The 27,834-nt window shown below is 45.9% G+C and overlaps 2 protein-coding genes across 3 annotated transcripts in view; both read left to right on the forward strand.

Annotated features, from left to right (window-relative positions):
- On the forward strand, positions 1 to 27,698 carry LOC309397507 (uncharacterized protein). Of its 2 annotated transcripts, XR_014176275.1 has the most exons (7): positions 1 to 134; positions 2,918 to 3,660; positions 9,018 to 9,117; positions 11,522 to 11,604; positions 13,718 to 13,844; positions 22,552 to 23,863; positions 27,498 to 27,698. XR_014176275.1 is itself a non-coding variant. In XM_081963575.1 (6 exons), exons 1-6 carry the CDS (start codon positions 29 to 31, stop codon positions 23,763 to 23,765), a joined length of 2,373 nt encoding a protein of 790 aa, XP_081819701.1. In that variant the 5' UTR covers positions 1 to 28; the 3' UTR covers positions 23,766 to 25,912. The 2 variants fall into 2 exon arrangements, 1 of the variants encoding a protein (XP_081819701.1); XM_081963575.1 differs by lacking the exon at positions 27,498 to 27,698 and having other exon boundaries at positions 22,552 to 25,912.
- The window catches only part of LOC309397742 (uncharacterized protein), a 295,216-nt gene that overhangs the window by 105,886 nt on the left and 161,496 nt on the right, over positions 1 to 27,834 (forward strand). The gene's annotated exons all lie outside the window — the stretch shown is intronic.

Genomic DNA, 27,834 nt, shown 5'->3' on the forward strand with positions numbered 1-27,834 from the left:
GCGTCAAGGCGAAGCGAGGCGGGGATTGATGGGCGCAGCTGCGGCGGCGGCGAGTCCCGGGGGTCCCCCAGCGCTCGCACGCCCACCGGACGGCGCCGGGGAGGAAAGGAACCGCGCGGGTCCCGCCGCTGCCGGTACGGACCGGAGGTTGGCGGGCGGGTGTGTGTGTGGCTGCTGCCGAGGCCTCCAGCCGTGCAATCCTGGGCGGGGAAGGCGGAGGTTCGCTCCGGAGCTGCGGCAGACCGTTGCACCGAGAGGCCTCCGCCCCGGGGATCCCCCGCTCCCCCCATTCGGATCACCCCCGAACCCAAAGGAGCCTGGGCGGGTTGCATTGCATTGCATCGCTTGCATTGCACGGTATAGCATTGAGCTTGCCTTTCCAGCGCAGCGGTGCAGGCCGGGGTCTCGTAGACCCGGGGAAGATGTTTTTCCCCCTGGGGTGCAAAGAAGGGCGATCCCCCCCTCCTTTTCTGTCCGTCTTTCCTGTGGGGTCCGCGGAGCTCCTGCTGGGATGGAAGCGGCGAGTGAGCTGATCCCCCGTTTAACCCTTTTGGGAGAGGAGAGGAGAGGAGAGGGCGGTTTGCGCTTCCCTTAGAATAGATCCAGAATAAGATATTTTAATCTGATAGTGTGATTGTTGTTCCCTTCACCGCTGGATCGGCAGTAAATTCGTATGATTCCACGGTGTGACAATATGAGGCCGCTTTGATTTGCAAAAGTAAGAGCGTTGCAATACAAGGGAGCATCCCTAACTCGGGGTTAAACTGGGGGATGCTTGTTACTCTCTGAGGTGGTTGTTTCCTTGCAAACATCTCACTACCTGACTAGGTAACATCATCAGGTCAGACTGTTCCTACAAACTCCTAGAGCGCCAAAGACTCAAAGAAGATAAGGTAGCCTTTAAAGTCCCAAAAGTGCTTTTTCTTCCAAAAGGCAACTGGACTTTCCTGGGTTTTTTTCCCCTTTTGAATAGATTTCACTTCTTCATTTCCTTCGTGGTTGAGAAGCAAAATGTTTGCAAAAGAAAAGAAAAACCAAGAATGTCCAGTTGCCTTTTGGGGAAAAAAAGCATTTTTGGGACAACCATGACCTGGATGATTGAGAATCTTCATAGTAGCGTGTTTTTAAAGGCTTCCTTTGATTATTTTATATTCTTTCCATACTTTGGGGGTGGAACTGGATGGGGCTTGTTAACTTACTGGTAAGATTAGGGAATGGATTGAAAAGGACCGAAGACGCCATTTTAAAACAGACAAGAAGGAGGGAAGAGTAGCCAAGTATCTGCTTTCTCATTTTTATTAAGTAATCATTTTAGAATATGATACGACCTGGAAACGTTGCATCGCCTTACAATCAGTGGTGGGATTCACATTTTTTTACTACCGGTGCTGAGGGTGGTGCTTGGTGGGCGTGGCAGGGGAAGGTTACTGCAAAATCCCCATTTCCTCCAGATCAGCTGGGACTCTGGAGGCAGAGAATAGATGGGAGCAGGGCCAGTAAGAGATGTTATTTACAGCAATCAGTAAAACAAGGATTGTACATAGAACAATATCGGACCTCTGAAAAGTACAAGCATGCATATGTACTCAGTACTTGGTTTGGGCCCCTTTTGCAGCAATTACTGCCAAACTTTTAGCAACTTTTGCCAAAAGCACCAAAAACTGGCTCAATAACCATGGGATTACTGTGCTTGATTGGCCTCTCCATTCTTCATACTCTGGGTCCTTGGTTTTTCAAATGAGATGCAAAAGTTGCTCTCATCAGAAAAGAGGACTTTGGACCACTGAGCAACAGGACTTTGGACCACTGTGCTTCATTAAGACCAGGATCAACGCAGCCGTCTAGCAGGAGATTTTGGAGCAGCTCATGCTTCCTTCCACAGACAAGCTTTATGGGGATGCTGACTTCATTTTCCAGCTGCCCACACTGCCAAAAGCACCAAAACCTGGTTCAATGACTGTGCTTGATTGGCCAGCAAACTCACTGACCTGAACCCCATAGAGAATCTATGGGGCATTGCCAAGAGAAAGATGAGAGACATGAGACCAAATAATGCAGAAGAGCTGAAAGCCGCTATTGAAGCATCCTGGTCTTCCATAACACCTCAGCAATGCCACAGGCTGATAGCTTCCATGCCATGCCGCATTGAGGCAGTAGTTGCTGCAAAAGGGGCCCAAACCAAGTACTGAGTACATATGCATGCTTATACTTTTCAGAGGTCCAATATTGTTCTATGTACAAACCTTGTTTTATTGATTGCATGTAATATTCTAATTTTCTGAGATGGTGGATTTGAGGTTTTCATGAGCTGTAAGCCATAATCGTCACAATTATGACAAATCACGGCTTGAACTACCTTGCTTTGCATGTAATGAGTCTTATCTCATATATTAGTTTCACCTTTTAAGTTGCATTACTGAAATAAATGAATTTTTGCACGATATTCTAATTTTTTGAGTTTTACCTGTACTCAAAATTTCCACTGCCGATTCTCCAAAACTGGTCAGAACCTGCTGAATACCACCTTACAATATTTTGGTGGAAATGAGAGAAGAGAAGAGAATTCTTTATTGGCCAAGTGTGATTGGACACAGAAGGAATTTGTCTTTGGTGCATATACATAAAAGAAAAGATACATTTGTCAAGAATCATAAGGTACAACACTTAATGATAGTCGTAGGGTACAAATAAGCAATCAAATCATACGGTAGGAATATAATTTGTAATGATACAAGCAACAAAGTTTCAGTCATACAGTCATAAGTGAGAGGAGATGGATGATAGGAACGATGAGAAGATTAATAGTAATAGTAATGCAGACTTACTAAATAGTTTGACAGTGTTAAGGGAATTATTTGTTTAGCAGAGTGATGGCGTTCAGGGAAGAAACTGAATTTTAAAATGGTTTAAATTTTAGATCTGCGAAGGTCATCAGAAGAGAAAGCACCGCTAGTGAACAAGAGGGCAGCTCCAGAAGTAAACGAGAGTCAACAAGGAGTTGGGTTTTGCAGTTCAACATCTGAAGAAGCAGGATGGGGTGCATTTGAGAGGAACGATAGGGCCCCATTCGTTGGGATGGAGGAGCGCTGGGAATCGCAGTGGCAGCAGTTCCTCCAGACCCTGCAACCGGTTCATCCCGGAGAGGGCAAGTTCAAGATGTCTGATGCTTCTCCCTGGGAAGACCCCAAGGTCTTCCTAGCCTCTTTCGAGCAGGTGGCCCAAGCTTGCCAGTGGCCCAGAGAAGAGTGGGTGTCCTGTCTCCTGCCGTCCTTGAGCGGAGAAGCCGAAGAGGCTTTTCAGAAGCTGGAAATCGGAGAACGGGAAAACTATGGGAAGGTGAAGGCCGCCATCTTGAAAGGGGAAGCGGTGAAAACGGAGGCCCGGCGTCAGCGCTTCAGGCAGTTCTGCTGCCAGGAGGTGGAAGACCCTCGGATGGTTTACAAGCAGATCCAGGAGCTTTGCCACCAGTGGTTGAAGCCGGAGAGGCGCAGCAAAGAGCAGATCCTGGAGCTGCTCATCCTGGAGCAGTTCCTGGCCAGCCTGCCTCCAAAGCTCCAGAGATGGGTTCAACCCAGAAGGCCGGACACGTGCTTCCAGGCGGTGGCCCTGGTGGAGGACTTCCTGCGGAGTCAGCAAGGGACCAAATCAGAAGCCTGTCGGGTATGATTTGATGATATCATCTTTGGTGTTTGCATGATTGAAATGGACCCAGGTGCTAGAAACACTTAGAATACTTACAGGGAATGATGTACTTCAGTCTGTTTTTAGTTCTGGTGATTGTGAGAATTTTAAACACTACCACCAATATTTCTGAAATTGTTCTGTTGATATTCTGTTGATGTTCTGTTGCCTCTCCCCACCATTTGCGACACTTGACTACCTCCCATTTCCCCCCCCTCCCTCTGAAGTTACCATCTAGTTACCATCTAGACATTATTTACCATCTATTTACCACCTATTACTTACCATCTTCCTCTGAAGTTACCATCCAGACATTACTTACTATTATTTACCATCTAGACTTTAAGACTCTGGTCCTTCATTGAGACCCTAGCCCTGCCGGCTATGACCTATCAACTTTGTTTTATCAGTACCTTACCCTATTGGGACTTTTAATAACGTATTCGAGGTTAGACTTGCTCGCCTGCGGGAGGCCCCTCTCTCGCAGGCTTGGCCCTTGGCTCTTTCAAGGGCCCGCCTCGAGGACGGGTTCGTGGACCCCGAGAGGTGCAGGAACCGGAAGCTAAGGGGATTTTTAGTAAAATGTTTTTTATCTTTTTTAGGGGGTCCCAGGGTGGGGGGGAGGGTTAATCAGACCGGGAGGAGGGCCAGAGCCGGACAGACAGGTGAGTCCAGGAAGGACGGGGATGCGGTGGAGGGGGGGAATATAAAGGTCACTAAAGCAGAGGGTTGTCCTATTACAACGGTCGCGGGGAGGAGGGGATGCGAGGACAGGATAAGATCCCAAGGTCGGTTGGGAGACCGCGGCTGTTGGTTACGCCCGGTCGCTTGCACCAACCCCTGCAGTCTAGGTGGACAGGTCCTACAGAGCCAGGGCCTGCGGCTGATGCTTTGCAACGCAAGGTCTGTCACCAACAAGGCCCCCCTCATTAATGAGTTGATCTCAGAGGGGGAGCTAGACCTTGCAGGGATAACGGAGACCTGGTTGGGCCACGAGGGTGGTTTACCCCTCGTGGAAATGTGCCCACCGGGTTTCCGTGCATTCCATCAGCCTCGGGCCCTGGGTAAGGGTGGAGGGGTGGCGGTGGTTATGCGGAAATGTTTAGAGCCGAGGGAGTTCACTGTCCCTCAGATACCCGGGTGTGAGTCCCTTGGTGTGAACTAGGGCCCAGGGAGGCAGTGGGGCTTGCTGATTGTATACTTGGCTCCTCGCTATGCATCAGCAGCCCTGCCCGAGCTCCTCGAGCTAATCTCAGCGACGGCAGTTGAGACTCCCAGACTTTTGGTCATGGGGGACTTCAACTTGCCGTCAACGGGAGCGGCTTCCGAGGTGGCTCGGGAGTTCATGGCTTCCATGACGGCCATGGACCTGACCCAATTAGTGCAGGGCCCCACTCACGAAGGGGGCCACACACTGGACCTCATTTTTGTATCTGAACAGTGGACGAGTGATCTGGGAATAGGGGATTTAGTCATCACGCCCCTGTCATGGTCAGACCACTCATCCCTCCGGCTGGACTTCCCTGGCGCTATCCCCCACCCCGAGGAGGCGGAACCAGACTCTATAAACTGGTACCGCCCCAGGCACCTGATGGAATCTGATAGATTCCAGATGGAGCTTGGGCCAATTCCTGTAGCCTTGTCCCGCTCCCGCTCCGAGGACCTGGTGACCGCCTGGAATAGGGCGACGACTGGGGCCTTGGACCGGGTTGCGCCTTTGCGACCTCTCCTGCGGCATCGACCCACCCGGGCTCCTTGGTTTACTGAGGAGCTTAGGGTGATGAAGCGTCACAGGAGACATCTAGAGAGCAGGTGGAGGTCCTCACGCTCCGAATCTGACCGAACACAGGTAAGAGCCTATTTGCGGACTTACCTTGTGGCAATAAGAGCGGCCAAACGTAGACATTGTGCTGCTCTTATTGCGTCCGCGGATAACCGCCCTGCCGCCCTGTTTAGGGTGACCCGCTCCCTTTTATCGCAGGGGGTGCGGGAGACACCCTTACAGGGTAGAGCAGAGGAGTTTGGAGAATATCTTCAGGACAAAATCGATCAGATCCGGAGCGGGTGGGCCTCCGTCAGTGGACCAGACGAGCTGCCAACAGCGAGTCTTGAGAGACCATTCTGGGAGGAGTTTGACTCTGTTGCCCCCGAGGATTTGGACAGGTTGCGTGGACGGCTGCGACCTACCACATGTTTAACGGACCCGTGCCCCTCCTGGCTGGTACTGGCAGCCTGGGAGGTGACACGAGGCTGGCTCCTGGGCCTGGTGAACGCCTCATTGGGTGAGGGATACTTACCTACCGCCTTGAAAGAGGCGGTGGTGAGACCCTTGCTCAAGAGACCTTCGCTCGACCCAATGGAGCTAGCTAATTATCGTCCAGTCTCCAACCTCCCCTTCGTGGCGAAGGTTGTTGAGAATGTGGTGGCGCAGCAATTTCCACGACACCTAGACGAATCCGACTATCTAGACCCACGCCAGTCCGGCTTCCGACCCGGGCACAGCACTGAGACAGCCTTGGTCGCGTTGGTTGATGATCTCTGGAGGGCCAGAGATAGGGGTTGTTCCTCTATCCTGGTCCTATTAGATCTCTCGGCGGCTTTTGATACCATCGACCATGGTATCCTATTGCGCCGGTTGGAGGGGATGGGAGTCGGAGGCACCGTTTTGCGGTGGTTCGGCTCCTACCTCTCCGACCGGAAGCAATGTGTGTTGACAGGGGGGCAGAGGTCGTCCCTGAGGCCACTCACTTGTGGGGTGCCACAGGGGTCGGTCCTCTCGCCTCTCCTGTTCAATGCATATGTGAAGCCGCTGGGCGAGATCATCCGTGGTTTTGGGGTTGAGTACCACCTTTACGCTGATGATACTCAGCTGTATATTTCAACCCCAAACCACCCCAACGAGGCTGTCGAAGTGATGTCCCGGTGTTTGGAAGCCGTCGGGGTCTGGATGGGGGACAACAGACTCAAACTCAACCCCTCCAAGACTGAGTGGCTGTGGGTACCGGCGCCTCGGTTCAGCCAGCTGACCCCATCGCTGGCCATAGGGGGCGAACAGCTGTCCCCTGTGGAGCGGGCGCGCAATTTGGGCGTCCTCCTCGATGCCCGGCTGTCAATGGAGGACCATGTGGCAGCCGTGGCAAGGGGGGCGTTCCACCAGGTTCGCCTGGTGCGCCAATTGCGCCCCCTACTGGACCGGAGTGCCCTGCGCACGGTCACTCATGTGCTGGTGACGTCTCGCCTGGACTACTGCAATGCCCTCTACATGGGGCTTCCCTTGGGACGCATCCGGAGACTGCAGTTAGTTCAGAACGCAGCCGCGCGGGTTATTATGGGAAGTACTCGTTACTCCCACGTAACACCTCTCCTGCGCGAGCTGCACTGGCTACCTGTGGCCTTTCGGGTGCGTTTCAAGGTATTGATTACCATCTTTAAAGCGCTCCATGGCATAGGACCTAGGTATCTGCAGGATCGCATCCTACCACACACGTCCCTGCGACCTATCCGCTCACACAGAGAGGGGCTCCTCCTGGTGCCGTCTGCTAGGCAATGCCAGCGGGCGACACCTAGGAGTAGATCCTTCTCTGTGATGGGCCCAACCCTCTGGAATGACCTCCCCCCAGACATTCGAACTACCACCGACCTCCGTTCCTTCCGGCAAAAGTTAAAGACTCACCTATTTCAATCAGCTGGCCTGGCACTTTCTTAGTTTTACCTCCCGGGGATTTATTCATTTTAATTGGGTTTGGGGTTTTAATAAGCTTTTAATGTACTATATTTATTATTCTATATACAGTCTTGCAACCTCCTCCACCTACGTATTTAATTATTTAACTGTTTTATGTATGTATTTTATAACGCATTTTAGTGACTGTACACCGCCCCGAGTCCCTTTCGGGAGAAGGGGCGGTCTATAAATACGAATAATAAATAAATAAAATAAAATATGATTCATAATTTTCCAAGTCCTTTTTCAAAATGCAGTCGAAATCATGATTGTTATTACTTTGTGTAGTTAAGATTCATATAACAGAATAACAGAGTTGGAAGGGACCTTGGAGGGCTTCTAGTCCAAACCCCTGCCTAGACAGGAGACCCTATACCACTTCAGAGAAATGGCTATCCAACAACGCCTTAAAAACTTTCAGTGTTGGGGCATTCACAACTTCTGGAGGCAAGTTGTTCCACTGTTTAATTGTTCTAACTGTCAGGAAATTTCTCCTCAGTTCTAAATTGCTTCTCTCCTTGATTAGTTTCCGCCCATTGCTTCTTGTCCTGCCTTCAGGGACTTTGGGGAATAGGTAGACCCTCCTCTTCTTTATGGCAACCCCTTAGATCAGGGGTATTAAACTCAAGGCCTGGCCGCCGGATCTGGCCCGCGGAGTGTGCTTAATTCTGGCCCACGGGGCCAACCTGGAAACAGTCAAGGACTGGCCCGCAGTGCCTCTGCCAACAAAAACGGACTGGCCTGTAGCCCTCCCGAGCTCCATTTTCGCTGGCAGAGGGTTGCAGGAGGTCTTCGCGGTCGAAAATGGAGCTTGGGAGCCCATTTTCACTGGCAGAGCGTGTCCCCACCCACGACACGAGTGATGTTGAGCTGGCCACGCCCATTCTGGCCACACCCACTCTGGCCCCCCTGAGGTCAAACACAACCCTGATGCGACCATCAATGTAATCGAGTTTGACACCCCTGCCTTCGATATTAGGTCATGCTTCGAGGATTACCTGCACAAAGTGTCTTGAGCTAATATTTTCATTTTTAATTTCGTGCAGAGCATTGTAAGCTCGGAGAACTTAATTGCAGGGAGAAAATTCACTGGCAGAGCATTTCCTGCAGGGCAAATCCAGCAACACTAAAGATACTGAATAAGCACTGAGCAAACCAGAACTTTGCAGGGTATTGTGTAACTCAGTCACATAATATACAACAGGGGTGTCAAACTGGATTTCATTGAGGGCTGCCTCGTGGTTGTATTTGAGGGGCTGGGGTGGGCATGGGCAGGGTTGGCGTGGCCAACTTGATATCACTCGTGTCGGGGGCACCTTTGGTTGCCCGAACACTCCGCCAGTGAAAATGGGCTCCCGAACTTCGTTTTCAATTGGGACAGCCTCCTGCAACCCTCTGTAAGCAAAAATGGAGCTCCGTTTTTCCTGGCAGAGGCACCGCGGGCCGGTCTTTCACTGTTTCCAGGGCACCCCGCGGGCCAGCTCCAGCCCGCAGGCTTTGAGTTTGACACCCCTGATCTACAATAACCTCCATGAAAACCAGCCCCCGAGATTCCTGGTTTTGGCACAATGAATCCTGTTGTTCTGAGTAGGACTTGTCTTCCCTGTTTCAGGGGCCACCAAATGAAGAACACACCAATTTCGAATGTGCTGAGAAGGGGCCTTTAGAAGCCGTGAAGAGAGAAACGGTTGAAGTGGAGATCGGTATCCTGGGTAGGAACGGGCAAACACCAAATCCCTTCCCCATTGTGGGATGCTTAAACTGAGGGCAGAATTCTTGACCTCGATGGGTTTCCTAGAAAGAGCTAATTTTGATAAAATGCAGTTAAGTTAGGTGGATCACCCAATCTGGAGTAGCTGAATTCGGAAGGAATAATTTTTTGCCCTGGCTATACGATACAGCTTGGTACGGTGTTTTTCAATCTCAGCAGATTTAAGATGTGTGGACTTCAATTTCCCCCCCAGTGGAATTCTGGGAACTGAAGTCCATACATTTAAGAATTGCCAAGGTTGCTTTCAATGATGGAAGCATTAATTTATCCAAACGTATTAAATATAGATAAAATAAAGAGATGCAAAGATTTACTAATGACCAACTGAAAACAAACCAGAACTGAAAGAGCAGGCCAGAGACATCAATTGGTGGCCATACATGCAAATTCAGGCTAGATATAGGAAAGACATAGAACAATATGGATTCCAAAAAAGAACCACAAGAATTGGATAAGATTCTACAAGGTGCAGAGGATAAATTGATTAAGAAAATATACCATTATTTATTGAAATATAGAATGGAGGAGGAGATAGTTAAAGAAAATATGATAACTTGGGCCAAAAACTTCGGCTACCATATCGAATTGGAGAAATGGGAGAAACTTTAGAGTGAAAATTATAAATTGACAATGTCAGTAGCCTATAAGGAAAATATGTATAAAACGTTCTACAGATGGCATCTTCCCCCAGCGAGATTGGCCAAAATGCACCTGAACATATCACCAGACTGCTGGAAATGCAGACAAAATCGGGGAACATTCTACCATATGTGGTGGACATGCCCAAAAGTAAAACAATATTGGAAGTAGATTAAGAAAATGCCTCGAAGAAATAACTACTGTATTTTTCAGAGTATAAGACACACCGGAGTATAAGACGCACCAAGGTTTTGAAGAGGCAATTTTTTTTAAAGGGGGGGGGTGCACTCTGCAAACCTCCCCAAAACAGCCCATTTTTCACAAAAACGGGCACGTTTTTTTTAAAGGGCATGAACAGCCCTTAGGAGGCTTGTAGAGTGTTCCTGGGAGGGAGGGACAGAAATGAGCAAAAAACGGCCCATTTGTCGTGAAAATGGGCCCGTTTTTTGTCAAATGAGCATTTTTTGCTCATTTTTGCCCTTCCCAGCCCTCAGGAGCTCTCTGAAAGCCTCCTAAAAGCTATGCACGGCCGTTTTGGTGAAGGGGGCAGGGTTGCAGGAGGCAAAAAAATGCTGTAGTCAGTGTATAAGACGCACCCAGATTTTCAGCCTCTTTTGAGGGAAAAAGGTGCGTCTTATACTCCGAAAAATATGGTAAGTAGCAAATAGACGTGGTTGAAAAACGCTCGATAAAGATCTTGTGGACGTTGTACAATAAAACACAATAAAAAATGCAAATACTAAAAAAAAGGGAAACATAATTCGATAATAATCTTGCTACCACTTCCTTCATTGTGTACAGTGTCTGATCAGTCTCCAAGGGCAGACCTGTGTTGGATACATTGTAGTAATTCCGACAGGTGCTGGCCAGAGCAAGGATTATGGGGCTTGAGCATTCCTGTCCTGGAAGAGTCTTAGTTGCCCGTGGGGCACATTGGGAATTGGTGGCTTGTGGTTTGGCATTGAGGACAAGTCTCTCTCTCTTTTTATTGATGAATTTTAATTGAGTTAATTACATACAGGTAGTCCTCAGCTTACAACAGTTCATTTATAGGGACCATTCAAAGTTACAACAGCACGGAAAAAAAGTGACCTATGACTGTTTTTCACACTTACCACCATTGCAGCATCACGTGATCAAAATTCAGGCACTTGACAACTGACTCATATTTACGACGGGTGCAGTGTCCCGGAGTCATGTGGTCCCCTTTTGCGACCTTCTGACAAGCAAAGTCCACAGGGAAGGCAGATACACTTCACAAGCCAGTCACCAACTTATTAATTCCAGGGATTCACTTAAAATGCAAGAAGAAAAATAGGGACCACCTTTGGTGGGAAGGTAACAGCGTTCCATGCACCTTCGGCGTTTAGTCATGCCGGCCACATGGCCACAGAGATACCTTCGGACAGCGGCTTAGAAACAGAGATGAGCACCGCCTCTAGAGTTGGGAATGACTAGCACATATGTGCAAGGGGAACCTTTACCTTTACAGGAAGATACGTAAGAAAAGAAAATCGACCAGCGATTTCTAAAAATGGAAACGAAAGGGGGTTGCAAGAGAGGCAATTTCTCACCGTTGTTCAAAATTCCTTCTTGCAAAGATTCTGCTTGGTTCAGAACACAAGGAGCCCTTGTGGGCAGCCGTTTTGTCCAGCCGCTTAAGTTTGCCTCTTCTTATAGTAATGTCTTGTTTTCATTTCCTGCAGGACCTGGAATCGAATCCCCAGACCCTCCCAGCTCATTGCTTCCTTCCGAAAGATTAGGGATGGTCCAAACTGCTTTGAAAGAGGTAGGTGTGTCACCTTTGTGAGAGAGTTTTGCCCTGTACCAGACTGGTAATGCGAAATATTAGCATGAGAGAAGCACAATGGCTCAGCAGTTAAACGCCGAGGTTGTCAACTCGAAAGTTTTTGATCCAAATTTGGTCACCGTAATATAAAAAAAGATGTGGAGACTCTAGAAAGAGTGCGGAAAAGAGCAAAAAAGAGGATTAGGAGGCTGGAAGCAAAAACTTACGAAGAACGGTTGCAGGAATTGGGTATGTCTAGTTTAGTGAAAAGAAGGACTAGGGGAGAGATGATAGCAGTGTTCCAATATCTCTGGGGCTGCCACAAAGAAGAGGGAGTCAAACTATTCTCCAAGGCACCTGAGGGCAGAACAAGAAGCAATGGGTGGAAACTAATCAAGGAGAGAAGCAGCCTAGAACTGAGGAGAAAGCTGACGATCTGGGTTTCAGACCACACAATGGGTTGAGCCCCTGTTCCTAGCCTCAGCTCACCCTGCCCACCTAGCATTTTGAAAGCATGCAGATGTGAGTAGATAAATAGGTACCAATGCGATGGGACGCGCTTCATGTGCCTCAGGGTGTAGTCTTGCTGGCCACGTGATCACCGGAGCATCGTTTGCGCCCATGTTGCAATTGTGACTGCGGGAGTGATGCAGAGTTTGAGGATGGGTCATAAGCAGGGGTGGGTTCCTGCCAGTTCTAACCTCTTCTATAGAAGAGGTTCCACAAATCTACAGTGCCATTTAGAACCGGTTCCAGCTCCCTCCCCCCCGCCTGTCCGCACATCATCAAGATGAAGAGCGAGAGGAGGAATTCTGGGAGTTGAAGTCCATGAGTCTTAAAGCTGCCAAGTTTGAACACCCCTGGGCTTTTTCTTTCCTAAAGGGTTAGGGGTGCAAGGGTCTTGTAACTTGACAGCTTTAAGACTTGCACACTTCAATGCCAGAGTTCCTGAGCCAACATGACTGGAGGAGGAATTCTGGGAGTTGAAGTCCACAAGTCTTAAAGCTGTCAAGTTTGAACACCCCTGGGATTTTTTTTCCTAAAGGGTTAGGGGTGCGAGGGTCTTGTAACTTGACAGCTATAAGACTTGCGTGCTTCAAATGCCCGAGTTTCTGAGCCAACATTTTGGTTGCTAAGCAAGAGCGTTTTTTAAGTGAGTTTCACCACATTTTACAAGTTGGCCACGCCCACCCAGTCACATGATTGCCAAGCCACTCCCACTCAGTCACATGACTGGCAATCCACTCCCACCCGGTCACGTGGCCGGCAATCAACTCCCACCCAGTCACATGGCCAGCAAGCCACTCCCACAAAGCAGGCCACACCTACAGAAGAGGTTCTAAAAAATGTTGAAACTCACCACTGGTTATAAGCCACTCTTTTCCCATGCTATTGTAATTCGAAACCATTGTTAACTAAACGGATCTAAGTCGAAGACTTCCTGCATTGTTAATATAGAGCAGGGCTCTCAACCTCGCAGTCTGCAGGCCAGGTGAGTCACGCACTGGCCATGCTGATGCCCGGTTTAGCGAAAGGGGGGAGAGTTGCGATACGTCAAATGACGATGCCCTGCCGACAAGAATTTGACACGCTTAATAATAGAGCAGTGTTGGCGAACCTGAGTGCCAAAATGGGAGCGTGCGTGCCGGAAACCATAAGAGCAGATGCCTGTTGCGCATGCACATGCCAGGAAGATAATCTTCCAGTTTCTGGAGTGTACATGTGCATGTAAAGGCCAGCTGCCCGGTGTGCATGCACATGCTGGGAAGATTATCCTCTAGCGTGCGCATGCACACCGCCCACCTGGTCTTTCTGGCGTGCATGTGTAGCTCTCCCGCCTGTGTGAAGACCAGCTGGCTGGTGTGCTGGAACCCGGAAGAGCAACGGGCAATGGCTCGTGTGCCCAGAGAGAGATGGCTCTGTGTGCCACTTCCATAGGTTCACCCTCACTGTAATAGAGGATCCATTGCATTCTTGTGATAATAAAAAATTGATCAGTAAAGGAAATTATTTTAAATAGGTCAGGATTTTACAGTGAGGGTACAAGTTTTCTTCAAGCTTCTTTCTATTGCAGTGGGATGAGAAGGGCATGATTGTCTCTTACTCTTTACAGGCAGTCACAGACCTGAAGGAGAGAGAGGTTCGCTTGCCGACAGCCAAGTGGGATCTGGTCCAGCCTGTTCCTAAAAGGACGACCCCGGAGGCTCTCCAGCCGGAGCACAGAAACATTGGCTCTTTAAGTAAGGCGGGCATTGCCATTCAGTCAAATTGGCAAGGGTTAGCCTCTCAACTCTTTTATTCTGTTCTGTTCTGTTCTGTTCTATTCTTCTATTCTTTTGGGTTTTTTTATTTGTTTTATTTTAGATTTGGTTTCATTTTAGATTTGGTTTTATTTTAGATTGATTTTGTTTATTTTAGATTTGGTTCTATTTTAGATTTGGTTTTATTTTAAATTTTGTTTTATTTTAGATTTGGTTTTTTAGATTTGGTTTTATTTTAGATCTGGTTTTATTTTAGATTTGGTTTTATTTTAGATTTGGTTTTATTTTAAATTTGGTTTTATTTTAAATTTGGTTTTATTTTAGATTGATTTTGTTTTATTTTAGATTTGGTTCTATTTTAGATTTGGTTTTATTTAAGATTTTGTTTTATTTTAGATTTTGTTTTATTTTAGATCTGGTTTTATTTTAGATTTGGTTTTAGATTAGATTTGATTTTAGATTAGATTTGATTTTAGATTAGATTAGATTTGATGCCTCTCATCTTGTCTGGAGACAAGATTAATCTTAATATTTATTTTTAAATTGATATTGAACATTCATTATTTTGTTTTGGTTTGTATTATTTTATTGATTAATTTATCTTTAATATTTATTATATTATTTTGTTAATATTTATTATTTTAATGTTTTACCTTGTGTTTTGTTTGGTTGCAAGCCACTTAGGGTCAGCGCTGGGTGAGATGGGAGACCTATAAATCAATGAATAAATATCCACATCCTTAATTCCATTTACTGACCTCCAAAGAAAAGTCAATTGGAGCAGGGGTCCCCAGCCTGTGGGCTGCCGCCTACTAGTGGGCCGTGCGGGGTTTGCAACCGAGCCATGCAAATGGCTGGTGAACACGCTTGCATGCATGCGCATCCTCATTTGCACAAGCAGAAGGCCAATGAATGCGTGCACGCTCCATTTAAGTGAGCGGCAGGCGTATGTGTACGCTGCTTGTGCAGATGGGGCTGTACATGCGCACATGTGCTGGGCGCCTTTGCAGAACCATTCCCCCGCCGGTCCGCAAAGCCAGAAACGTTGGGGAACTCCGAATCGGAGCATTCAATAAGGAACACATGGATTTTGTAAGAAAGGGAATGACCGGATAATCAGAAAGTGTTCTGATTTCTGTTGTCTCCTTACTTTCAATAGGAACACTTTCCATTTTTCTTATTCTAAGGAAATAGGAACTTACCTATTTACTTAACCTCCAAAAGGGCAAAAGACATACCGTATTGTTTTTTAGTCACTTAGACCAAAAGATGAAGAAAGTGTTGAGGAGGGAATATATATAGCTGGGCAAAGAATGCTCAAAAAATAATTTTTCATCCTTAACCTGAAATCCATATTTGCATTATTGATTTATTAGATTTATTACATTTATATATGCCCAGCTCACAATCCAAACCCACTCTGGGTGGCTTTTATTTATTTACCGTATTTTTCGGCGTATAAGACGCACTGGAGTATAAGACGCACCAAGATTTTGAAGAGGTAAATTAAAAAAAAAAAGTTTTTGCACTCTGCAGGCCTCCCAAACCCTCTGCACGCCTCATTTTTTTGTGAAAAACAGGGCATGCAGAGAGTTTGAGAGGCCTGCAAAGTGCTCCTGGGGGCTGGAGGGGGGGGCAAAATTGAGCAAAAAAAGGTCTGTTTTTTTGCCAAAAAAAGGGCATGCATAGTCTTTAGGAGGCTTATAGAATGCTCCTGGAGGCTGGGGGGCGGGAAACGAGGAGAAAATAGCCTGGTTTTCGGTCGTTTTTCCCCTCCCTAGCCCCCAGGAGCACCTTGCAGGCCTCCCAAACCCTCTGCATGTCCATTTTTGTGAAGGGGGCGGGGTTTCGGGAGGCCAAAAATGCTGTTTTCAGTGTATAAGACGAACCCAGATTTCCACCCTCTTTTTTGGGGGAAAAAAGGTGTGTCTTATACTCTGAAAAATATGGTATTTATTAAATTTGCAAGCTGCCCAGAGAGTATAAAAATTTATATTTCAAATATAAACTATGTTTCTATTAGCAAATTTATTTACATAGTGGCTCGGTAATATGTGCAGAGGAGGTAGTAGCCACCACAAAAACCCAAACGTAGTCCAGAGACACGGGAAGGGTGTGAGAAAGAAATTCAAGATTATCCTGTCTTGATGTTCTTCCGCATAAGACACGATTGAGACTTCTGCATCACTTCACGTCAAGGGAATGTTGCCTCTTTTGTTTGAAGACGGTTGCGTAACTGTTGCCTTTTTGTTTCTGTGAATGTTAATGTCTGGCTAGGGGACAATCAAACCAACAAAGTACAGAAAACATAGAAGGCCACAGGAAACCAAAATCGGCAAGAAAAGCAGTTTCTTTGTGAAAAGAAGCGGCAATACAAGCTGAATAATGGACGAGGAAACCCGGACGTTTTTGACAGATTTGTTGAGGAAAGATTTCAGGGCCTACACTTTCCTGGAGGATCAACTGTGGCAGTACCATGCCGAGGAATACACTGCAACCTAAAGTGGAGGAAAAAGGAAGAGGTGACAAAGGTAGTCCTCAGCTTACAACATTTGTTTAGTGGCCGCTTGGAGTTCAACAGCACTGAAAAACATGACTTACAACCATTTTTTTACACCTAACGACCATTGCAGCATTTGATCAAATGACCAAAATTCAGGCACTTAGTAACTGACTCATACTTACGTCTGTTGCAGTGTCCCGGGGTCACACAATCCCCTTTTGCGACCTTCTGACAAGCAAAATCAACGGGAAAAGCAGAGGAGCTTAATTGTATTGCTAACTTAAAAACTGCAGTGATTTGCTTAACAGCTGTGGCAAGAGAGGTTGTAAAATGGGGACAATACTCATTTAGCAACTGCCTCACTTAGCAACAGACGTTCTGGGATCAATTATGGTCATACGTCGAGGACTATCTGTATGTGAGGCCCCTGAATACATCCAGGCCACAAAAAGGATGAATATAACTTGTGTCGTGCGGCACCACAGGTGACATGAGGGCAGTATTCCAGTATTTGAGAGGCTGCCACAGAAAGGCTTATTCTCCAAAGCACCAGAAGGCAGGAACAGAAACAATGGATGGAAACTTAAGAGAAACAACCTGGAATTGAGGAGAAACCTCCTGACAGTGAGGACAATGGAACCGCTTGCCTTCAAATGTGTTGGGTGCTTCATCCCTGGAGGCTTTTAAGAAGAGACTGGACTGTTGTGACAGAGGCTGCCCAACAGTATGAAACAAACTCCTTGTCTTTGCACTTTTATTAATCTACAGTGAATTCTACTCATTCACAGCCGGCAAAGCCTTTTAAAGGAGGATTTACGGTCACGCACCTTATCTGGCTTGGAGAGCTGACAGGCCGATATCTATAAAACTTGGCAAGGAGACTCAGAGAGTCACGAACGAATTAAGCGAACTAATGGTCTCCTTCAAACTCCACTCCACTTTCGCTCCTCTTTCATTTCCTCTGGGAAGGGCCACTCATCGTCCACCTGGGGCCTTACTCCCAAGTCGACCCCTGTTCTTTAGCTGTGACCTTCGTCTGGCAGCTCTGCGCATGCGCACACAGGGAACAGGCTCCAGCTGTTTGTCTGCCTCACTGATGTCTGACTCTGAAGGCAGCTGATAACTGGCATACGGCTCTGGCCCCCTCTCTGCCTCCGACACAGAGTCCTCATCAGAGCCTTCCCCAGACTCCAGGACTGGCCCATCTTCCTCCTCAACCTCCTCACTGTCCGAATCTGCTGCCAGCTCCATTGGCTGCTTGCAGGCCACAACATGAACAACCATTTGTCTGAAATGGTGTAGGGTCTCCTGCTTGAGGAGCGGGCCGGACTAGAAGACCTCCAAGGTCCCTTCCAGCTCTATTCTGCTTCTGACTCTGAGATTCCTACCCTGTGGTGCTGCTTAGCAGAGTGTGGCTGCAAGCTACGGGATGTGAACTATGACGGTATCTTTAATTCTGACTGAAATTGGCTAAGCCATCTGGAAAGCTGCGGCGGGATGAATTGGCATCCTTCCCCCAAACTATAGCAACGGCTGAACATCGCAGCAGATTTTTTGGGGGGACGCTGCAGAATTGTGTCAGAGCAATCAATAGAAAACATGTACAAATTAAAGCCCCACCTCCTTGTGGCAGCGAATATTTTAAGTTCTAAAGGACGTCATTCCGTAGTGCTGAAGGGCATGTGTGATGATGCCCAATACACATTCACTATGGTTGACATGGGTGCATATGGACAAAGGAGCAATGGGGGCATTTTTCAGGAGAGGCACCTTGACAATCAAGGTAAAAGTTCCCTTCGCACACCTGTGCTAGTCATTCCCAACTCCAGGGTGCGGTGCTCATCTCTGTTTCAAAGCCGAAGAGCCAGCGCTGTCTGAAGACGTTATCTGTGGCCATGTGGCCGGCATGACTAAACGCCGAAGGGGCACAGAACGCTGTTACCTTCCCACCGAAGGTGGTCCCTATTTTTCTACTTGCATTTTTACATGCTTTCGAACTGCTAGGTTGGCAGAAGCTGGGACAAATAACCGGACCTCACTCCGTTATGTGGCGTTAGGGATTCGAACCGCCGAACTGCCTGACCTTCGGATCGACAAGCTCAGCGTCTTAGCCACTGAGCCACCGCGTCCTTGACAGAGTCCTGCTCAAAGGCAAACTGGACTTTCCACCACCTGGTGATCTTCCTGGGACAAAATTAAAATACCACATATCGTCGTTGGCGTGGCAGCCTTTCCCTCTGGATGTGAACTTCATGAAGCCATTCCAAGGTGGGTTGATTAAATTGCCCTTTTGCTATGCAGGTAGCTCTTGACTTACGACCACTTGTTTAGTGACTATTCAAAGTTACGATGGCACTGAAAAGAGTGACTTACGGCCATTTTTTCACACAACCGATGCAGCCTCCGTATGGTCCCGTGATCAAAATCCAGATGCTTGGCAACTGGTTCATATTTATGATGGTCTCAGGCCCTGGGCTCACATTTTGAGACCTTCTGACAAGCAAAGTCCATTGGGAAGCCAGATTCACTTTAAAACCATGGTTCTCACTTAACAACTGCAGCGACTCGCTTAACAACTATGGCAAAAAAGGTTGTAAAGTGGAGCAAAGCTCACTTAACAACAGTTTTGCTTAGCAACAAATTTTGAGCTCAATTGTGGTCATAAGTCGAGGATTAACTGCATGTAGCTTTATGTTCAAGCCAACATTATTATTATTTTTTTGAATGCTGATACTGAAATTGAGGACTATCAGTGTGGAAACAAACCCTTCATCCAATACGCTGAGTAATAATATTGTGCAATTTTCTTTCTCTTCTGTAGATTCCAGAGGTCTCGAGAGGTGGGCTCACTTGTATAACTACTGTCACTCAAGAGCAAGTCGGATCATAGAGAGTTCCTGTTGGAATTCTGGCTGTAAGATGGCGGATCCTTGGGCGGCCCATGGACTTTCATCCGAATAAAATCACTGACGTGTTCACAATTATCTCATCGATACTGATGCCACCAACATACCGACAGCAAGATACGCACCACCAAACTTTGTAGACACTGTTTCGGTATCTGGTGGGATACAGGAGAGAGAATGGATGAGGCAGGTGGGGTTTGGCGCCCCTGAAGTCCCTCAAGCACCATAGGATCACATACAGCTCCAAGAATCTGCAAGGATCTGTTTCATCTATCATCCTGAAAAAGGATTTCGGAAGCAATTTTCTATTTAACTTTGTTGCTTTGTGTGTTTTGTAGTCCACGTTCTGGTTTACAATGCCATTGAAGTCTCCCATCATACAAAATATCAGTATAGTCTAAATCAGAAATTTTTTTGTGGAGTTTTTGGTAGAATTCATCTTGTTTTTCACTAGGAGCATAAATTGCAATTAAAAGTATTTTTTTTTAGTGTTATCCATAATTTCCGCCATCAAAATTCTTCCCTCTTCATCTGTATAAATTAATTTCGCTGGGATATTGTCTTTAATATAGAAGATCACTCCTCTTTTCTTACAGTTCACCAAATGTAGTAAACATTTTTCCAAGCTTTGGTTGTGCCAATAAATATTCATATCTCTTTTGAATGTGCACTTCTGGTAGGCAAATTACATCAAATTTTAGTTTTTCTAATTTGTGAAATGTTTTCCTTCACCTGCACAACTTCAATGTCACTGTCAATAAATTTTCTAACAGAAGCACCTTGTGTTTCGTCCTGAATATAAACCATAAGCTTTGCTCTTATGTTTTTCTACATGTAAAGGTCCTGGAGATTTTTTTTTTTAACTGAACAAAACCTCAAGTCAGAAATCTACTATAGAGTGTCAGGTAATTTAAATAACAGTTGTAATAAGTAGTAATGGCAACTACCATGTTTCCCCGAAAATAAGATAGGCTCTTATTTTCTTTTGACCCCCAAAATAAGCGCTTGGCCTTATTTTCGGGGAGGTCTTATTATTTTTGAGGAGCAGGAAGCGGTGAGCGTGGTCACCTCATGGCTGCTGCTGTGTGGCAATATTTTGGGGGAGGGTTTATTTTCGCCAGAGGGCTTATTTTAGTGCATGCGCTCAAAAGCCCAATTGGGCTTATTATCCGGGGAGGTCTTATTTTCAGGGAAACAGGGTAAAACTAACAAAATTCTAATTTACATTATTTTTCATAGCAAAAAAACTTCACAAATACTTTTATCACTGGTGGATAGAGTAATTTATTTTGGCCTTGATTTGGTATTCTTGTCGTATACTATAGATAGAATAGAATAACTTTATTGGCCAAGTGTGATTAGACATGCAGGGAATTTGTCTTCAGTGCATAAGCTATCGGTGTACACGCAGAACAATAAAATAATAATAATTAGAATAATAAAGTAATAATACTCAGAATAATGATACCAACAAGAGAAGGAGGTGGAACAAATGAGAAGGATAAAAATAATACAGCCATACCACATGGGTAAATCTACTTAGGTATAAGATAGTGCTGTGGGAATTAGATGTTCAGCAGAGTGATGGCATGAGGGGGAAAAACAACTGTCCAGTTGTTTTGGCATGCAATGGCCTATACTACAGGGGTGTCCAAACTTTTTGCAAGGAGGGCCAGATTTGGTGAGGTGAAAATGTGTGGGGCCGATCATTCAGCCTGACATTCTTTGAACCCTTAACATTAAATGCGAATTAACTACCGTATTTTTCAGAGTATAAGACGAACCAAGATTTTGAAGAGGCAAATTTTAAAAAAAAGTTTTTGCACTCTCCCAAAAATGGCCCATTTTTCACGAAAATGGGCCTTTTTTTTAAAGGGCATGAATAGCCTTTAAGAGACTTCTAGAGTGCTCCTGGGGGCTAGGGGGGGGGGGCAAAGTTGAGCAAAAAATGACGCGTTTTTTGCTCATTTATGCCCTCCACAGCCCCCAGGAGCACTCTGAAAACCTCCTAAAGGCTATGCACAGCCATTTTGGTGAAGGGGGCAGAGTTTTGGGAGGCAAAAAATGCTGCATTCAGTGTATAAGATGCACCCAGATTTTTAGCCTCTTTTTTGAGTGGAAAAAGATGCATCTTTATACTTCGAAAAATATGGTATTTTATGAAAGACTAAACAAATGACTCCAGTGGGGAGAAGAGGCTGCGGGCCGCTTGAAATTTGAAAAAGGGCCACATTTGGCCCCCGGGCCGCACTTTGGACATGCCTGGCCTATAGTGTTAGAACTATAGGGAGAGGAGAAGTTGGAACAGTTCATGTCCAGGATGTGAAGGGATCTATAGATACTTTCTCAGTCCTCCTTCTCAGTCCTCCTTCGTGCAATAATTAGGCCCTCAGTGGAAAGCAGGCTAATTGTGGTGGGTTTTTCGGCAATCCTAACTATCCATTGAAATCTGTTCTGTTTGGTTGCTGTACCAAACCAGACGGTTATAGATGTACAATAAAGGTAAAATTTCCCCAAGCACATATGTGCTAGTCGTTTCTGACTCTAGGGGGCGGTGCTCATCTCTGTTTCAAAGCTGAAGAGCCGGCCCAGTCCGAAGACGTCTCCGTGGTAATGTGGCGGGGGCAGGGAATTCTGGGAATTGAAATCCACGTACCTTAAAGTTGCCAAGATTGGGAAAGATTGATATGTCAGCCAATAAAATCTATAAAATAAGATCAATAAAATAGAATTGCACTATTTCTTGGGTTCTGTTAACTTGACCGGGTCTGGATCAGAAGGCTGAGATTGTCAGGGTGTGAATTCCGCCCTGTAAATTAACGAGGTATGAAATCGTGGCATTTCCTTGAAGCATACTTTTTAAATAAACAAAATAAACCCGAGGTATATTCTTAAGAAAAACATTTTATTGTAAATAAAGTAAAAATACAAACTTACTAGCTAAATAATTACATCTTGGCAAAGTTCCTGTCTGCCTTGGCAGACGGACAAAAGAAAAAAAAGTAAAGTGAAGGTATGGAATTAATGTGTGACATTTGCAGTGAAGCTTAGATAAGAAGTCAGTTCATTCCACCGTATAACTCAGAATGTAGGCACAGCTGGCAAACCAAATAAACGCAGTGACAGAGATGTTTGTGCTTATTGGTAAGGGGGAATTTTAATACATTCCTCGAGCCAAAAAGATATTCATTGGACGGAAACACCATTCAGAAGGATATGAGAAACACCTTGGGAGCAAGTAACCTCATTGTTAACATTTCTTTCCCTTCCTCCGTAGAGAGCATCCTGGGAGCAGAGATCAAAGTGGAGAATTCCAAGAATCAAGGAGAGGATCCGGAGTCAAGACGCAGGAGAGATCAAGAGTTTAATTCGGGGAATCTGCCAATAAAAGTAGAAATGGAAGAAGAAAGTCATAAGTCGAGAGAGCAGCTACAGCAGAAGCCCGTCCATGCTTCGCTTCAACAGGAATTTACTACTGCTCTTACTAAAAAGGCCTCTCTGTCCAAACAGAATAATGTGCCCTTATTCTCCCAATATGATAGAAGATACCACAATCAAGTGGAACCGAATTCATTAGCTTGTACGGAGAAATTGGGACAATGTCCGCAAAGGTTTGAGGACAGCTACCAACATACTTCAACGAAGAGTCATGAGGAGGAACACATCCTAAGTGAGCAAAGAGTTGAAATCTCTGGTAATGGAACAGGGAATAATTTGAACAATCTAGGGAAAACACGTAATATTTCTCCCGAATATGAGAAAACCTTGACTAACCCAAACTCACTTAGCAGACTTCCGGTGTGCAATCCCGAAGAGGAATGGTACGAATGTTCTCACTGTGGGAAGGGCTTCAACAAGGCCAAATACTGGAAGCAGCACCAGAAAATTCACACCGGGGAGAAGCCGTACAAATGTTCCCACTGCGGGAAGTGCTTCAACCAGTCGGGAAATCTGAAGACTCACCAAAGGATTCACACCGGCGAGAGGCCCTACAAATGTTCCCAGTGTGGGAAATGCTTCAGTCACACCAACTGTTTGAAGATGCACCAGAGGATTCACACCGGGGAGACCTACAAGTGCACTCAGTGTGGGAAATGCTTCAGAGAGACGGGAATCCTGAAGAGGCATCTAAGGACGCACACCGGAGAGAGGCCATACACGTGTTCCCAATGTGGGAAATGTTTCAGCCTGGCGGGAATCCTGAAGAGACATCAAAGAACCCACACTGGTGAAAGACCCTATAAATGTTCTCAGTGCGGGAAGGGCTTCAACCGGTTGGGAACGTTGAAGAAACACCAGCGAATTCACACGGGCGAGAAGCCGTACAAATGTCCTCACTGCCAGAAATGCTTCAACGAGAGAGGAAATTTGAAGAGGCATCAGAGAATCCATGCCAGAGAGAGCCTTAATATCATACAAGAATTCATCTTGGAAAATGACCACGTCAATGTTATCAAGGTGGGAAAGACTTCTACAGGACAAGGAGTTTGAAGAACAAGCACTTGTGGGACACCTAACTGATGTTCTCAAAAATCAGATGTCTAGGAGAGGAATGAAGAACTTCTAAAGATCTCCACTTCTTTATTATAGTAAGGAAAACTCTTGGCAATAGTCATGATGGGCTTGTTCCCTTACATTCCAGGGTGTTAAGCGGGAGAATGTATGTAAGGAAGGAGATTCCAGATAAATGCCAGGAAACTTCAAAACATTCAACAGGAGTAAGAAAGCTTGTGAGGTTGGATCAATTATGCTGGACGCCCCTTTCGGCGAATGCATTCAAACAGGACCTGGAAAGATATATCTCCTGGGTATTTTGATAAGGATTCCCGTGAATAAGTGAGCTTAGATTAGCTGATTTCAATTCTAAATGCCTCTTCCTGACCCTTTGTTCTGTATTAAATTAGAGAGCCGAGATGGCGCAGTGGTTAGAGTGCAGTACTGCAGGCTACTTCAGCTGACTTCTAGCTGCAGTTCGGCAGTTCAAATCCCACCAGGCTCCAGGTTGACTCAGCCTTCCATTCTTCTGAGTTGGGTAAAATGAGGACCCAGATAATTTGGGGCCATATGCTGACTCTGTAAACTGCTTAGAGAGGGCTGTAAAAGCCCTGCGAAGCGGTATATAAGTCTAAGTGCTATTGCTATTAAATGTCTACGGAGATTCTCAATCATCCAGCTCATGGTTCTCCCAAATGTGGTTTTCCAAAAGACAACAGGACTTTCTTGGGTGTTTTTTTTTTTAATGAAAACGTTTCACTTCTAATCTTAGAAGCTTCTTCAGTTCTGAAAAAGCTTCTTGGATGAGAATCAAAATGTTTAAAAATAAGCAAAGTCCTGTTGCCTTTTGAAAAAGATCTTTGGAGACGTTCTCTATTAAGGTTCTCAGTGAGGTAAAATCTTCAGCCTGGTAGCAATTCTTGGCAGAGGCATCAGACCACTCTTCCTTCATGGAGAGGATACAAGTGTTCTCAGCTTGAGTTCCTCCATATGGCACAGGTGCAAAATTTTCTGTAAGGGAATCTGTAGTAGCTCACACATTAATGAAAGCAAGTTTAAGGGGGAAATGTTAATTAGAGAATCCGTACAGGAACCCAGCAGGACCAAAGGCCCTAGGATTTGGGAATGATGGAATGGAAAGGAATTTCCAGGGAAAAACATGCTGTAATACCAAGAGAGAAAAAATAAGAAGCATAAAAATAAGAAACATGGTTCTGATGGGAAGCGGTGGCTAAGACGCTGAGTTTGTCGATCAGAAAAGTTGGCAGTTCAGCGGTTCGAATCCCTAGCGCTGCGTAACCGAATAAGCTCCCGTTACTTGTCCCAGCCTCTGACAACCTAGCAGTTCGAAAGCACATAAAAAATGCAAGTAGAAAAATAGGGACCACTTTGGTGGAAAATAACAGCGTTCCGGCTGCCTTTGGCATTTAGTCATGCCAGCCACATGATCACTGAGACGTCTTCGGACAGCACAGGCTCTTCAGCTTTGAAACCAAGATGAGCACTGACCTCTAGAGTCAGGAACGACTAGCACATATGTGTGAGGGGAACCTACACCTTACAGAGAAGTCCTCTTTTTTCCGGGCTTTTCCGAATGAAATTTTTAAAAAGTTTTGTTACTCCCAGCAATTGCCTCTTTTGCTAGCGTTATAAAACATTTCATGCCATCCGTCAAAACCTCTAAAACCTATGATGTGAGAAAGGATGCGTGAGACGGTGTGGGTTTTGCCATCTTGTATTTCATTGCTCCTATGTTCACACTGAGTCATTTTCGTGTCTGTTCTTTGTTGACAAAAACTCTGGTGACTTCTTGCTATTCCTTATTATTTATTCACCGTGATGCTTTTGAAGGCCAGAGGGAATATTAAACTAACAAATAATAAGTAACTTGGGGCAAGCCACATGGCCTCGCATGACAACATATAGCAGGCTCTTAATCAGACTTTTGCCTCCCTCAAATCTTGTTATAGCAGTGAGCCCTAAACTTTTGGGCATCATCAGGGACCAATTCCGTGGAGAGAGATTTTTTTCATGGATCAGAGGGGGCTTGGTTTTACATCTCATGGATGGGATTTCCCTTGTTTGTGTGTCCCAGTTGCTGGCATGCTGGGGCCCAGTGCCAGTCCACGGACCAGAGGTTGGGGAACCCTGCTGGGTAGGATTTGCCATCTCCAACCTTTCCGACTTTGCGGACTGGCGGGGGGGGAATGGTTTCATGCGAGCAACGGATGAGTATGCGCATACAACTCCATTTGTGAGAGAGCTGCTCGTACAGATAGAGCTGCGCTTAAGTCACCTGCTGCATGCCCCAGTGGAGCTGCGCACGCGCACTCGTCCACCACTTCCGCAGCCCAATTCTGAATGGTGTACATCAGGTGTGAAATCCAGCGGGTTCTGGAGAACCAGTAGCAGAAATTTTGAGTAGTTCGGAGAACCAGCAAATAGGCTGGCCCCGCCCCAGTTGCCTCCCAGCTGATCTTCTTTTGCTGCCCTGAACAGGAGAACGGAGCTGGAAAGCAGGTTAGTGAGATAGGGAGGGAATGGGGATTTTGCAGTATCCTTCCCCTGCCACGCCCACCAAGCCACACCCACCAAGCCACGCCCACAGAACCGGTAGTAAAAAAAATTGCATTTCACCACTGTACATCCTAGTAGTGGCCTAGACAGCCTCTGTGTCACAACACTCTGGCACGAAAAAATACAGGCAATCCTCAACTTACAGCAGTTCATTTAGTGACGGTTCAAAGTCACAACAGCCCTGAAAAAAGTGACCTACGACAGTTTTTCACAGTTGCAACCATTGTAGCATCCCCGTGGTTACCCGATCAAAATTTAGATGCCTGGTGACTGATTCATACTTATGACTATTGCAACGTCTTGTTCCCCTTTTGTGACATTCCGAGAAGCAAAATCAACGTGGAAGCCGTGTTCCTAACTTTAAGAAGTGCAGCAATTCGCAACAACTGTGGCAGGAAGTAAAACGGGGCAAAACTCACCTAACAAAAGTCTCATTTGACAACAGAAATGTTGGGCTCAATTGTGGCCATAAGTTGAAGACTGCCTTATGTTTTTTTCTGGACTTGTTGAACTGGAGCACAAGGTTCATGGAGAGACGATGTTGGTTTAATAACTTCATTGTCTCAACAAAGTGAATTCAGCTGGTCCTCAAGTTACAACCGAAATTGAGCCTGGCAGTTACAGTCATTAAGTCATGATGGTTGTGAAGCAGAATCTGAATTTACCACCTCTTTTGCGGCGGTCATTAAGCAAACCCATTGTTTGCTATGAGCTGGTTTTTGCCGGACCTGGAAGTAAATGCCAGCTTCCAGCAAATCATTATTAGCTTCATCACTGGAGGCTTTTATGAAGAGATTGGACTACCATTTGTCAGAAAAGGGTGTAGTAGCATCTCCTGCTAGGGGAAGGCGACTAAATGACCTACAAGGTCCCTTCCAGCTCTGTTAATATTCAGCCTCTGCCAGTATTCTCCAATAGCACTTATATCTCTTAATGCAGTGTTTCTTACCCTCGGCTACTTTAAGATCTGTGGACTCCAACTCCCAGAATTCCCCAGCCATCTGGAAGCTGAAGTCCATGTCTCTTAAAAGTGGCTGACCTCAAGAATACAGAAAGTTCTACCTGGATCCTCAATACTTAAAAGTTGCTGTAGCCTTAGGACACCTTGTGCTGAGCATGAGACCGCTGTGTAAATGTTATTTTCATTTTTAGGTATTCTTGATCTTTATCAAAGTAGTAGCAGCTGCTATCCTCTAGGCAAGATGTTTTATGACTGTATGGTCCGGAGGGATTAAATCAAACGGGAGAATTGCTATTCAGGGGAAGAGAAATATTTACAAGACAATAAATGAATTTATTTACACTGAGCTAATTCTACTTTTTATTATATAACAAAAAACTTTATGGAGAATACCAACATTGCCTTTGTTAAATTGGTAGTATCCCCTCAATTTTTTGTTTGATTCTCAGCTAGTGCGCTATTTTTTATTGCTGGGTTCACAGACCATAATGGGAGGGGAAGGAACCATGGCAAGTTTAGGACCTGTGG

The sequence above is a fragment of the Natrix helvetica genome (genome assembly GCF_964273705.1).
Source record: "Natrix helvetica genome assembly, chromosome: 1".
Classification (NCBI taxonomy): Eukaryota; Metazoa; Chordata; class Lepidosauria; order Squamata; family Natricidae; genus Natrix; species Natrix helvetica.